The following is a 15,130-nucleotide window of genomic DNA, read 5'->3' on the forward strand; positions in this document are numbered from 1 at the left end:
GAGGACCTAGCAGCTCTATTTTCTGAATTTTTTTAGGTAAAACCAGCCAACGCTCCGAGATTCTAAAGTTAAAATTATACAATCATTCTTTGATCGTTAATCCACTTTCATTTAATATTATCTTGGACCTTATTGATGACCTTTAGGACTATATATATTTGTATTATATATTTTCCATCTCTTTTTTGTTTAAATCTTCAACATTCTGATGGGATGGCCATAAGTACAATACTAGAGGAAAATGTAAACTTCGACCTCCTCTTCGAAGACTAGTTTCTACAAGTCATAGTATCGCTGTTTCAGGTACTCGTGTCTGAAACAATAAAGATATAAAAAAATGCAATTTCAATTAATGTATTTTTATAAGTTTAATCTATTTAAAGTATTTCTGTCGATGCTATTGTAACTTTTCATTATTTCACTATTATTATGTGTATTATTTTACTGTTTTATGGCTGATTAGTAAGTTTTTAGGTCATCAACCACATACAAGCTTTTGTTAGCCTTTTCATCTTTTATTGCATTTTACTCTATATTTTTAATACTATTTTTTATTTTCTCTTTGGATAAATTGAAATGAAATGTACAAATTTATGACTTTGAAACGTTTCTTCTGACGTCATTCAAATGTAATGCTGCTGCTATAGAGGGCGTCATTCCAACAATGGGGAAGAAGAAAGAAGTTAGTTTGCCAACCAACCAACAGTTACAGTGCTCAGCAACATTGACGAATTTCTAATTTTTTGATACAGTATTTGGGTCAACTATATTGGTGTTATTGTTATACTCTAACCTGTTTATAGGCCCAGGTAGTTTACGATGTTCGGCTCAGGCTCACTTTTCAGAGATTTTGATGAGGATCCATTTTTCAGGTATTGAAATCTAGGAGGCCTAGCTAGCCTAGCTATAGCTAGGCTAGACTTATGCTAGGCTTAGCCTACCTGCCTAGTCTCTAGAGGGAGCCAGGGGATAGGCTTGGCTAGGCCTGGCCCTAGTAGACTGCCAATACACAAATATTTGTTTAGGCTAGGCTATAAGCATCTAGGTAGGTGGTCTACTAGAGGGCGTTACTGCAGTTTCGCACCACACCGTTATATCTTCGATTTCTCACCTAAAAACTTTCCTTTTTTACACTCGCAACATAATATTATGTAACATGTTTATACGATGATTGAAAATTTTCATCTGGTTTGTAGGTATAAGTATATTGGAAATATTCTTTTTTTCAAACCAATAATTAGTAAACTAACCTTGACAGTTTCGCTAGTTAGAGGTCAGTCTGTTTGATGATAGATCGTCATTATTTCTGAAGAAGCTGTCCGATCAGGACAGCGAAACTGTCAAGGTTAGTTTACTAATTATTGGTTTGAAAAAAAGAATATTTCCAATATGTTTATACGATTCGACCACTTAGGAAGTAATTTTTTTTAAATAACAGTAATTTTCAAAACATTTTAAACAATACTGAACTCGCTGTCAACACACTGCGAAATGTTCGCCATCTTATATTTATCACTTACATAATTGCCAGAATGTAGGCCTATGCTTCATTTTCCCCAAAAAATGTAGAAACTATAGAGGGCAGTGTTATAAAATCCGATTACACATAGGCCTATTTAGTTTTGAAAGGCAACCAAGAAATGTTTTCAGCTGGCGAAATAGAGGTTACATTAATATTTCATTATTATTAGTATTATTATTCATATTAATAGGTCCTATCAAAGTAAATTATCTCGGGTCACTAATCAATACATTCACTAAAACAAAAACAAATCATTTTCTATTTTTTAATACAGTGAGATAGCAATATTTGCTATGATCATGGGTTAATCCATGCTGTGTTTTACATATTGAAATTAAAATTGAAATATGGTTTATGATTTTTAAAACTGTGAATTGTTTAAAAAAAAATAAAATGTTTCATGTACGGACTCATATCGTCGCCGTTTTGATATGTACAGCTGGTTCTTTATAAAAACCACTCTGCAGTTTAAAAATAAAAACAGAAAATAAAACATACATTGATTTCTGGCAATTTTCTAATTCTAAAATGGCCACAGTTCGATCGAGTATTCGAGGAAAAGGAGCTGTTTTGAAAGGCATTTTTTATTGTGATAAAGGTAATATAACGGTGGCTAAATCATAGGAACAACATGTTACATAATGGCCCAAAATTGTATGATGTGGGTGTGAGAAAAAAAAATTAGGTGAGAAATCGAAGATATAACAGTGTGGTGCGAAACTGCAGTAGCGCCGTCTACTAGACCACCTACCTAAAAGATAGATCATATAGATGCTCTCTCTAAAACTTAAAGCCTAGAGGGGTAGGCGTAGGGCCTGTATAGGATGCATTGAATGGATGGATGAGGGTTTACATAATATAATAATAATACTTTAATAGTACCATGGATGGAGGTAAATTGTTGGCGTCAGATGAAATCGGTCGCGATAAAATCAACATCCGGTATTTTGTATGGAGTGCTCTACATACCCTTTTTATCATATTATATTAGTTACGTTCGATATCGGTTGCGTTTTATTTTTTATACAGGTTTCAATGAATTGTAATGTGTTCTTTTAGAAAAATGTTTTTTGTTTTATTGTGCAAGTTTTTAAAAGATTGGCATACGCACCTATTGCATATTTTTTAATCACAGTTAATTACGAAACTCGTTCTATGCAATAAAGATGATGCATGATGATTTTTGCATTCCGCCACTCTGACGTGAGTATGGTTTTAGGATAATAATAAAATATATAGATAAATATGCCGTTATAAATCAATCTACCGAGCCTACAGTAGGCCTATGATGTACAATGATAGATGTGAGAATAATAATGGATGGATAATAAAGGTGACGGGACACGATTCTCAAAGAGGTATTAAATCTGCAATATTTAAACAAATAGATTTACGGCGTAGGCCTATGTATGTGAGAAAGACACTGAGTTGTACTTGCTTAATTATTTACATTAAATGATTATTATAAATGAAGAAATAAAAGATTTTCAAATTAAAAACTGTGGTATCGCCGATTGTTATATACATTGTTTCACAAAACACGTGCAGGAGGCCTATAGACGTTCCAGAATGTATGGTTATTAGTAATAAGAAGACATCATCTTTACCTGGCCATGGACAATGATCGTACATGTTTTGTCCATGATTTGACACACTAACAAGTACATGTTTGTTAAAAAGGGGTAACCCCATCAGAAAAATAACGTACTGTTAGAGGAAACAGCTGCACGGTCATAGAAGGCGCAGCTCTGATATGGTTTATTCGGGGGTTTATTTCAGTAACTTGCCTTTTAACCATCCACATGATCAATTTACTAAAAACTATTTTAAACATTAGAAATAAAAATATACACATGATTTGCCAAAAAAATAATTATTATACACTTAATAATATCCTACATAACGGACATAAATAAAACAGAAATAAAAATAATTGAATAATATGCTGTTTAACGACATGGATATGATATATCTGCCACAGTAGTGTATGCATATCCATTTTTATACTTATGCAATGCATAAGTATAAAAATGGATATGCTGGCTTTATAGGCTATACATTGTAAAAATTGTTTTTTATAAATTGTTCTCTTTTACGTAATTGTGTGCATAATAAAAGACACCGACGTATATTCTCTATATATAATATATTATTAATTACAGTACATATAAATAGAGTTAACATATTATATGCTATTATTGTTATAATATTTAAACGTGTTTAGAAATGGCCATTTTGAAAGACACAGATCCTTCTCCGAGACCTGTAAAATAAAAAAAACCAAATTAATTATTGATAATAAATATTTATTAACCAAATAAAAAATATCCACATAAATAATTAATTAAATCTATATAAACGAAGACAATGTATATTCCGCTCGCATGCATCCCGCTCCATACAAAATAGCGTGACCGTTTTCAAACGTGACTGATTTCATCAAAAGTATTATAGCTCTAGTGGCGCGCTATACAAAATATGGGAAGTTGATTTCAAACGCGACCGATTTCATCATAAACCATATCTCCATGATATGCCTAGTACATGCAAGGTTAAAAATAAGACTCCTTTCTTTTAAATAATGGTTTTTTTTTTCTTAAAGAAGTAAAATAATAATTGGAAGATCATAAATTTTGTGTTAAACAATTTCCCTGCAATTTGTTATGTTTTGTAAAAATAATGCATACCCTAGGCCTATTTATCACCAGATCATTCCTTGTGTTGTGGTTGCATCACAGAATCACTCTTCCACGCCCATTCAGGTAAATGCTAATCTTTGCCTGGTAGTAGGGCCCGGTATTGCCCAGTAGGGTTTTATGAGATGAAATGTTATCAAAAGTACACGCTAACATAATATTTAATTTTGTTACAATATTTAATTAATGTAATTGTACATTTTTTAATATAAAGAATTTTCTTTTTATGAACTGAAGACCAGCCTCTGTGATAAATGGTGTTTTGGTGTTGACATGTTACGAATTTAACAATATTTTAACTGATTTTAAGTAAAATTTACGACTATATAAGAATCTTAATAACATGTACTTGACATTATTTTATATAATAAAACGCTACCTTGCGATACCGGTATTTATATTTAAACTATTACAATCAACATTTTTTTTACATTTTTAACCATTTAAAAGACAAACAAAATTATCACAATAGGTCCATTTATAGTATTTATTTTTACATAAAATGTAGTTTATGACCTTTAAAAAAAAGGGAAAGCATGGAGGTATAATACTCCATGGGTAAAGTGTCTTTAGGGCTATTCCACGTTAACTTGTGTTACATTTTATGGGTAGGAATTAGTGTTTGTGTTGTTATTTTCATATACAATAACCTTGAGGGTACTATAAATGTTTACTGTAAGTGTAAGGGTAGTTTAAAAGTGTATGAACTATACTAGACAAGAAAAAACCCAAAATAATCATTTGTTAACTCTTGTTACAAAAAAAGGAACATGACCAAAAAAAGGGAACACGTTCATTGAAATTCTTATACTAGTAGTAAGCTATGGTTAAAAAGTTATTGCAACAAAATAGCACCAATATGTACTGTCAAGAATACTTTATACTTACGTTGTCCTTAGCCGTTTGGGGGCTGTTAAGCACACTGTAGATGATGTAGCAACTCTCCTCCATGTGGCCCTGTCCTCTGCCATCCTCAGTGTCTTATTGTGAATCAGTTTGGTCCATTCTTTGATGTTGTCATTCCAGTGTGTCTTGGGTCTTCTCTTTTCCTCCCACCTTGCACAGCAGTGCCTTGCATGATTGTTTTGTAGTGTGGCCGTACCATATCATCTTTCTGATTTTGACAATGAGGTAGAGATCATCATGTGTTCGGATGGCTTCTCATAGTCTTACTCTGTTTCAGATTCCTTCATTTGTTTTTCAGTCTTTGTTTGTGACACCCAGGATCTTCCTGTAAACATCTCATCTCAAATGCTTGTATTTTTCTCTAGTTTGGCTGTAAGGGTCCATATTCATAAATGTCCATCATTAAATTTTAAATGGTATATACTGTATGTTGGTAACTCGCGTTATATTATGCCCAGGATATAATAAAGTCTAATTGTACTGTAGAAACAATTTGTTCACAAGATTAATTAAACTTTCTTAAACGTCAACTAAAAATGCAGTACTGTACTTTAGAAAACTATAAGTCTTTTCATTTCAACCAAAAAAATTAATTCATAGAGAAAAACTTTATGCTTTTGTAACTTGTGTTTACATACGTAATTCATATTTTCAGAAATATTAAAGATGTATTGTCCCTTTGACTAATTCCAAAAAAATAAAAAATAAAAGATTTTGAAAAAGGTGGGTCATTTTGAAGTATCCTAATAGTTATTAACTATCACCAAAAATTTTGTGAAAAAAAAAAAATTTAACTGAAATACAGACGTTGTTTTGTTTTGTTTTTGACTTCCAGTCAAAGTTTTCAATCAAAACATATCCCATAATGAAACGCGCTTGTTTGGCTACTCTGTATGCATAATCATAAAACTTCCTCATGATCTGTGTGAACATACATACACGTACATACAATAATGCGTACTCATGGTTTGAAATCTTTGTTTACTTTCGCTCGTGACGATTTTCCAGACGAATTGAAATGTAATCAAACTAATTTACCTGTTAATTACGTAAACTTGTTGTTTTTGGCTCAAATTTTCAACTTAAAGTGAATAACTTTAATATTACTTTGATATGGCCACTTTAAATTTAGAATATTTTGACCTTCATTTTTTTGTGTTTCAAGGGACAATACATCTTTAAAGAAAATACGATAATTTTTTTTTCTCATAGAAGTATAACTTATGTGTAATGCAGGAAAGGTATAGCATTTATGATATTTTGAGAATGACATTTTTAGGTCATGTACATTTCTTTAGTCAAATAATACTCAAATTATAATCAGAAATAACTTTTAGAATCTTATGCCTAGCAAATGTACACCATGTATGATTACTTTATTTTTATGAATAAATTTCCAATACTTTATACTGTGAAACACATACAATTTCTTTTCTAACATCAACCTTTAACTTTCTAACACACAGTGATTTCCATCGTCGGCATAGGCAGAATATGTCAAGTATGCTGGGTGACTTCGGAATGGGATTTGGTCCTCATGACCCATTCTTGGCCATAACAAATGGTCATCATTCTAATAGGGCATTCAATCACCAGTCAAGATCAACTAGGCATCCACAACAACAGGTATTACATGTTCTCATACTTTATTCTTGCGAGGGAGGCTTAGTGAATGCAATGCAACGTGCAATACTTCCAATTTTTTAAAAATAATTATGAAAAATAGAATAAAAAAACATTAATTTTCTAATTATAGCTTCAAATGGCACCATTTGGTATGTTTGATATGTTCTCCAATATGAACCGCATGATGGCTGATATGCATCGCAATTTTGTAAGTTTTTTTAGCTTATATAATGATTTATTAATGCTTTACATTCAATATAAATAATTTTTAATTATTAAAAATTAACTTTTTTAAAATAAGCCTTTTTGTAGTAAAATATTGGGGCAATTCCACGGTGACGGAATTACACATTTTCCATAATTTTACATTTTAATTCCTTGTATCTTTTTAGTTTAAGGCAGATTTCAAAACAAGTTTAATAGTTTAATAGCTAGTGATTCTACTAATTATTTCCACAAAAAAAAATAATTAAAAAACCAACCATATTTTTTTATAATATCATAAAACATATACCGTGACGGAATTTCGCCGAAAAACCACCTCATTTTTACCCCTAAACATTTCATTAAAACTCTGTGAATTGTACTGGAAATTAAAAAAATTTATACATTAAATTTAGCCATTATTTAATGTAGTATTGAACATAAGTTTTTATTTTTTTTAAATAGTTTCAGTTTTTGATATATAGTAATAATTTGACACATGGTCCGGTGACGGAATTACAGTGACGGAATTACCTCTGAAATTGAAATCTGCAGACCATCTTTAAATTTATTTAATAAGGGTTTCTGAATAATTTTAAAGGCAAAATACAATATATTAAGAAAAAACAGTCTTACAAAATTGTTGCAATGTTAAAAAAAAACCATTATTTCATTTGATCTAATGGTTCTAAAAACAGATATTAATATCACAAAAATATGAACTTATTTTGTTTTAATATATGGATTATATAGAGTATTTTGAATTAGAAATATTACTAAATATAATAATGAACACATACCAATATCTGATAAGAATAAAATTACATTTTCTATTATTGTATTGTGATATTTAGGTGAAATATGAATATGATTACGGAATTATACAGTTGAATTAATGTTATTTACATGTTTAAGTTAACAGTGACTATTGACCGTATTCCAAAAAAACATTTTATCCCATAGCTCTGTGGAAGTGGTTCTTTAAAGTGATACCTTTCTTTAGAGTCCATCAATGGTGCTGGGAGTACAGATACAATTTGATCTCTATTAATTATCCCATAAGTCCCAACCAAGTCTTTAACAACAAAAATCTTCCCTTATCAAACTTATATAAATGAATAATGTTAAGTTCTGGTTTGTCTTTAGGAATGTCATCAACTATTGCAACATAGTTAAACATTTTCTTGCTTCTTTCTATGGTATATTTGATAAGAACAAAATCTCCTTTCTGTGCGTTTATAGGTTCATTTGTTTCATTTAAAAAGAATTGTTTATTCCGTACTATATGGGAGTTGTTCTTTCTGTACAATGGGAATTATTCTGAGAGTGCAAGTGAGTCACATGAATAAGTTTTAGTTATGAGAAAAGTCTGGAAGTTATGTAATAACTTGTTCTGTACATTGGACATTGTTCGCATTTCGCATTTAACTTAGAAATATTTGTCATGTTCATTTTATGCATCCTTCTCATCCACTTTTTATTTCAACCCAAACATTAAATATTTTTGACCTTTATACGAAACACACTGCTATATTTATGTATCAATATAAACATAATCTATTACCTGAATCATTTAATAACTTATTTAGTACATCTGCCTCATTCCATAATTACTCAACTAGAAACAGGTCAAACTACTGTCCACAACTAAAACGCACCAAAGTCGGACAGCAATGTATTTCCTACCAAGGAACACATATTTGGAACAATTTAACAAACTATATAAAACAATCCCCCACTTTAAGTTTGTTTAAACAGAGATTAAAGCAATATTATAACAATAGAAATATTTAAGTTAAGTAAATCACATTATGTTATTTTGGTTTGTTCTTTTTGTTTGTACTAATTGTTTGATCTTTTTGTTAGGGTTACATGCTTAAAGCACTTGTGCTTATTTTGTATCCCATTCCATTATCTTATTATTTGTATTGTATTTGTATATGTTTTTATTTTGATTATGGAATAAAAATGTCGATGAATTGAATTAATGGCAGGTGTGATAAATAACAAAATAAATTATTAGAGTTCCTAGGCCTGAGAAAAAAATCGAACAAAAGAAGCCATAGATCCATAATAATAAACAACCACATAAACTTTGTACACATTTTGCTGGTAGCTGTGTTCATGCTAAGAAAAAGTTGCTTAAAAAATGGTTTTGCATCAATACTATGTTAAATAATAGTGTTGTGGAATTACGTAATTCCGCAACCAATGATTTGTGACGGAATTTCAGTTTTAAAACTTCAATAACTTAAGAAATAATAAAAATTAAAAACAATAATTATCATAATATAATGTCTATACTCTTGCTTGATTTGCATTAGTCTTGATTTTTTACAGAAGTTATTATTTTATAAGAAATCCTAAAAAAAAAACCACTTTTTTGTGTCGGAATTACAAAATATGATACATTATTATTATTGGGCCAAAATTAATTAATGTAAAATCAGAAATAATTTTTTTTTTGTCTTGTGTCTAAAATGTTATGTACTAAACTGAAATAACATGGATTTTAACTTTTTACACCACTCTGATTATTTATTACTGAAGCTGAAAAAGGTCATACATTTCTCATTTTCATTACATTTTTAGGTATCAATTTTTGAATCAAATTTTCCATATCATATCAAGGCGCTAATTTTTTTTTTTTCATATAACCTAATTCTCTGTAAAATAATCTTTAATTTGATACCAAATATAGTTTGATTGGTTTAATTTGAAAAAATGGAAAAAAAATCCTCTTCACTATGGAATTGCCCATTGGTTTAATTATAGTCATACATGGCTTAAATTATTTTCTCCCATCAACTTTTGTAAACACCAGTAGGTGTGTTATAAATAAAACAAAAATGTAAATTTTGATTAAGGGATAATATTTCATTTGTTGAAGTCTGACTGTTCTATCATCAATGGGCTTTGCCTCATTGATATCATCAATGGGCTTTGCCCATTGATATCATCAATGGGCTTTGCCTCATTGATATCATCAATGGTCTTTGCCTCATTGATATCATCAATGGGCTTTGCCTCATTGATATCATCAATGGTCTTTGCCTCATTGATATCATCAATGGGCTTTGCCTCATTGATATCATCAATGGGCTTTGCCTCATTGATATCATCAATGGGCTTTGCCTCATTGAATGATAGAATAAATATATGTTCTCACCATTCTACTCTACTATAATCATTCATTATTGATATTTGTATTCAGTTTATGATTATTTTATTAGTGTTATTATTTCTTACTAAAGAATCTGATATCCTGCAAAGCATTGATTTACCTCCCTTATGTCTTCCACATAGTTGAATTATTTATACAGGTACTGTACTATGCAGTTAATAAAAAGGGTGTTTATTATTATCTTTGCCATTAAAATTTGTTACAGAATTGAAACTATATTTTGATTATAAAAGCAGCAAACAAGTTTTAGGAAATATCCGTTTTAAAAATCACTAATATAACAATTTTCATGATTACAATTTACATTGGAAAACTAATGAATCAAATTGTTTTAACAACAGGATGGTGTTGCTAATACTCCGAGTCCTAATGGCCACGCGTTCAGTCATTCGTCATTTACTAGTTACTCAAATACCGGTGATGGAGCACCAAAAGTTTACCAAGCCACATCAAGTACAAGGCAAGCACCTGGAGGTGTAAGTAACCCTTACTATATACCATTTAACAAATTTTAGGTTAATGTTCAATCAGTATTGAAAAATACATAAAAGGTAAACTACTGTAGTGAGAAGAACTAGCCACTGTTAGGATTTTTAAAATAATAATTCCATCAAGAATAGGATGCAGCGTGTTATTATCAACGGGAAATTATCAGATTGATCTAGTGTCCCTCAGGGTAATGTCCTAGGTCCAATTCTTTTTTTGATAACTCTTTACCTAAAATTTGAGAATCCTAAATTAAAATAAATAGATAAAATTGTTTTAGGTGTTCCTACTCTATACAGAAGGTTAAGGGCTGATATGATTCAGGTTTATAAAGTAATACATGGTATTGACAATTTAGATATTGATACTTTTTTCCCGTTTAAAGACTTTCTAAAATAAGAAATAATTTTCAGCAATGTTTAGGCCCGTCAGAATTTTATAGTTTTTGTTGTACTAGTACAGTCTCTTAAAAACACAAATTTATTATTATTAATTTGTAAAATGCATTAATTGAGCCGAATCGATCATCCCTAAGGCTGAATTGTTCAGCTACCGCTCTCCACATTCATAGAAGTACTGAGGAAGAAAATCAAGTTCAGACTGTACAATGGAGTCGACCAGAGAACATACGGTTGAATACTTTAGAGATATATATCAGTACATAAAGTTATTTTTTATTTTATACTCTATTTAGATTAAAGAAATTAGAAAGACTGTTCGTGATTCGGCGGCTGGCATTGAGAAAATGGCAGTTGGCCATCATATTAGTAAGTAAAAGATAACATAATTTATTGCTTTTAAAAATAATTTGTTTGTTTGTAACGACTGCCACACTTGTTCCTCCATATTGGCCATTAAAATTGTTTCCACTTTGTCAATTCAGCCAGACAATGTGCTAGTAAAATATCACATGGTGTATTAGACACAATTTGGGAGCAGCAGTCTATGAAAAGTGCTTCCCTTTCTTTCTGTGCAATTCGGGCAAATGTTACATTGAGTGTATCAAACCATGAATACAGGACTTACAGTACCTTATATCACTCATACCTCAATTCTATATCTTTTTTTAGACGATCGCTCCCACACTATAAAAAAGTCTCGCAACACAAGGTCCAAGGATATGGAAGAAGAACAAGAGTTTATTAATCTTGATGAATGTAAGTTTTACTAATTTAGTTTCAGGTTTCATTGAATTAAGAAATCTACTAATCTACTATGTTAAGTTACATTTTTATAGAAAAACAGACCATTTATTTACACAAATTATTATTAGTATTTATACAATGTATATATATCAATACTATAGATGGTTGATGCCATCTCCTTTTTCATAAAATTACAAAACAATTTGTCATAGACAGTTTTTTTTTTTTTAAAAAAAAGGTAAACTGATTTCATGGACATTGGTGAAATCAAATCTAACATCTAATTGTTATTTTTCAAATTGTTTAAATCAGCTGATGCAAAAGCATTTGACGATGAATGGCAGACAAAGACCAGACATCATAGGCCAGCAGCTGTACAAGATCGCTCTCATAAGTCAAGACCTAGATACTCTCCAGCTATTACAGACGGAAGAATGTAGGTTTTCACTCTTTTTGGGATATAACCATTTAATCATAAAATAACAGCTGGAATTGCAAGTACCTTCACAGCCATGGTTTGGTTGCCATGCATTCTACCTGTGAACATCATTTAGGTAGAAGGAAGGCTCTCAGAAGGTGTGGGCCCTGAAAGTTTGTATTCTGTTGTGGCGACTATAAAAAGAGTAGGGCAAAAAGATGGTCATTGGGTGTCAAACTTGGCTCGCACCTCCATATTAACAATTAAAATTTGATTGGCCAGTTACGCATCACCAGTTACGAATGTCATTTGGAGTTAGCCCTATCTAACAAAAAAGTGCTTTCAGCTTTCTGTAAACATTCTTTCTCTAAACGACTGATCGTGTTGGGAAATCTTCTCAGCGCATCTAATGTTTGAGCATTTCCTAATGGCCTAGTTTTCCAGCCTAACATTGGTCAATAATTTCTGATGGATGACTTGAATAAAAGTCTCACTGTTTTGTATTCGTTGAATAGAGAGAATATTTTATTCAATGAAAAATTGATGCAGCTTCGCCCTGTTAAAAATAGAGCAGTCACTTTTTCAACTCATGAAATATTTTCACCATCCAACTCATAAACATTCATTTTTGTAGACTGTATATTTTTTTATTTTTTATGTCTTGTATTTTCATTTCAATCAATTTCCTTGCTGCAAAAGAACTCAATTTTAATTGGGTTCTTTTAAAATAGCAAGCTCTTGTATATGCCTCCATGCAGCTACATTAAACAAAACATATGTCATACGTATTGTAATCATGGTTCATTTCACTTTAATTATTTTCTAGTGATACACAACAACCTGGTGAACAAAGGAGAAAGAGAACGCACAGAGAGTCAGAAAATGATCGTACCAGAGTTGGATTCAACTCACAGCCGAAATACTAAGGAGTGTGCAACAGTGCAAAATAATTCTATTAAGTTTATTATCTGCTTGTGTTACTAATATTTATTCATAGCGAAGTTTACATCATGGTTTTCAAATATTATTACTGTGTATATGAAAATAAAGTATATGATTATGATGTGGACTATTTGATGTATTGAAAGTGATGAGTATTGTATGTATTAGGGGTATTGTAGCCAGAAAGAGAACAAAGTAATTTCATATAGATACAAATGAATGTTTTAGTCTAGAAACTAAACCCATTGTTCAGAAAAGAAATCCATTGTCATTTACAAATATTACATTGTGAAAATAATTTTATTTTACAATAACATAAATTGACATTTTTCAGTTTCAACCAATTTTGGGGAAAAATACAGTATCTTTAATTGAATTGAATTGAAATTGAATTTTGAATTGAAATTTATATTTATATTTATACTGGGTAACCTCTTCAGTCAAAGACTGGTCTCCCAGAGGGCCCAGTTGGTGATCAGTGGCTGTGATGTACTAATACACCGGGGTAACCCCCTACATTTAATTAATGTTTCTGTTGTGATGTTGCTAAATGCATTGCGTTAACAGGCTTAGGGTAGATCAGATGCTTTGATTATATTTTGCAGGACTTTCTCTACATCTTTTGAATACTAATTTTTTAGGTATTTTCAGGACTGGCTTGAAAAAAAATAATGCTAAAAACATCTGTAGGTAATGTATATAATTAACTGAATGAAATGTTGTAGTTTTGGTTTCAACAGACGCTATGTGCATCAGTACATTTGAGCACATCAATTTGTCGCAGGCACCCACAAAATCTAGCTTACAGGTATATACTGTTGAATTTGCAATGTAGTCTATTTATGGTAATGAAGTGTACTGTAGCCCCAACTGCAAGTTTCTGATATTCATTCCGTACATTTGATGTAAATGTCGAATCAGATAACTACATTACTGACAACAATATAAAAGTAAATTACAATGCTTTGATTACATTTTCATGTGCTACCTGCATGAGTATTAATACACTTTCCAATATATTAATGTTATCTTTATTTAAGATTAATGATTTATTTATATCTTTCTGCTGTCAATAGCATTAACCATTTTAAAGTGATTAGTACTTAAATCTGTTACTAAAAAAATGCAGATGTTTTGTTTATTTAGAGTAAATTGTACATCAATAAAAGTGTTCCTTTCAATTTTCTGTGGTTTTTTTTAAACAATTTGTGCATTCAAAGGGTGCAGGTCAAGTCGGCCCCAAACCGTCTCGGTCAAGTCGGCCCCACGTCAAGTCGGCCCCAAGTCAACTCGGCCTCAAGTCAACTCGGCCTCAAGTCAACTCGGCCTCACGTCAACTCGGCCAAAAACTAATCGGTCAACTCGGCCACAATAAAGTATGGAACGCAAAAAGTGCTTAATATTACGATTCTTACTATCCACGTTTTAAAAAAAATGAAGAAATAAAAAATATAATATATAAAAAAATGAACTAATTGCCGATATGAATAGAAGTACCCGCGTGTTACAAAAAAACACGTGCAGGTACCGTATTTTAGGAAATCGAAGACGGAGGCCTACGTTCCACCATTTGGCCATAGAAAAAATGATCGTACATCGTTTTTGTGCATGATTTGCGTTTTTAAAAAAGGGGAATCCCCCGGTCAGCGAAAACACGTCGCAGTTGTAGATATCGAAAAAGCTGGCAAACGCGCAGGGAGGCTCAGCTACGAAATTTTATTAAACGTAAATAATTAAAGGAAAGTTGGTGAAATCATTCCTATTTTTTTTGCTAAATATATTATTGTCTAAATAATATTATTCATTAAAAGTCAGAATTATTCATAGTTAAAAAAGAAGAAATATTATTTTATCAATCCCCTTCATTTACACTTTTTGCGTTCCATACTTTAACGGGGCCGAGTTGACCGATTATTTTTTGGCCGAGTTGACTTGGGGCCGACTTGACTTGGGCCGACTTGACTTGGGGCCGACTTGACTTTGGCCGAGACGGTTTAGGGC

At 31.2% G+C, this 15,130-nt stretch overlaps 1 protein-coding gene across 1 annotated transcript; it reads left to right on the forward strand.

The window, feature by feature from the left end:
* The first annotated feature begins 670 nt into the window (after positions 1-670).
* Positions 671-14,310, forward strand: LOC140044938 (myeloid leukemia factor 2-like). The gene is made up of 8 exons (XM_072089650.1): positions 671-872; positions 6,591-6,750; positions 6,881-6,958; positions 10,480-10,614; positions 11,319-11,391; positions 11,695-11,781; positions 12,082-12,205; positions 13,014-14,310. The coding sequence occupies exons 1-8, from the start codon at positions 820-822 to the stop codon at positions 13,111-13,113; spliced, it is 810 nt and encodes a 269-aa protein (XP_071945751.1). The 5' UTR covers positions 671-819; the 3' UTR covers positions 13,114-14,310.
* Positions 14,311-15,130: the final 820 nt, after the last annotated feature.

The sequence above is a fragment of the Antedon mediterranea genome, chromosome 3 (assembly GCF_964355755.1).
Source record: "Antedon mediterranea chromosome 3, ecAntMedi1.1, whole genome shotgun sequence".
NCBI classification, from domain to species: Eukaryota; Metazoa; Echinodermata; class Crinoidea; order Comatulida; family Antedonidae; genus Antedon; species Antedon mediterranea.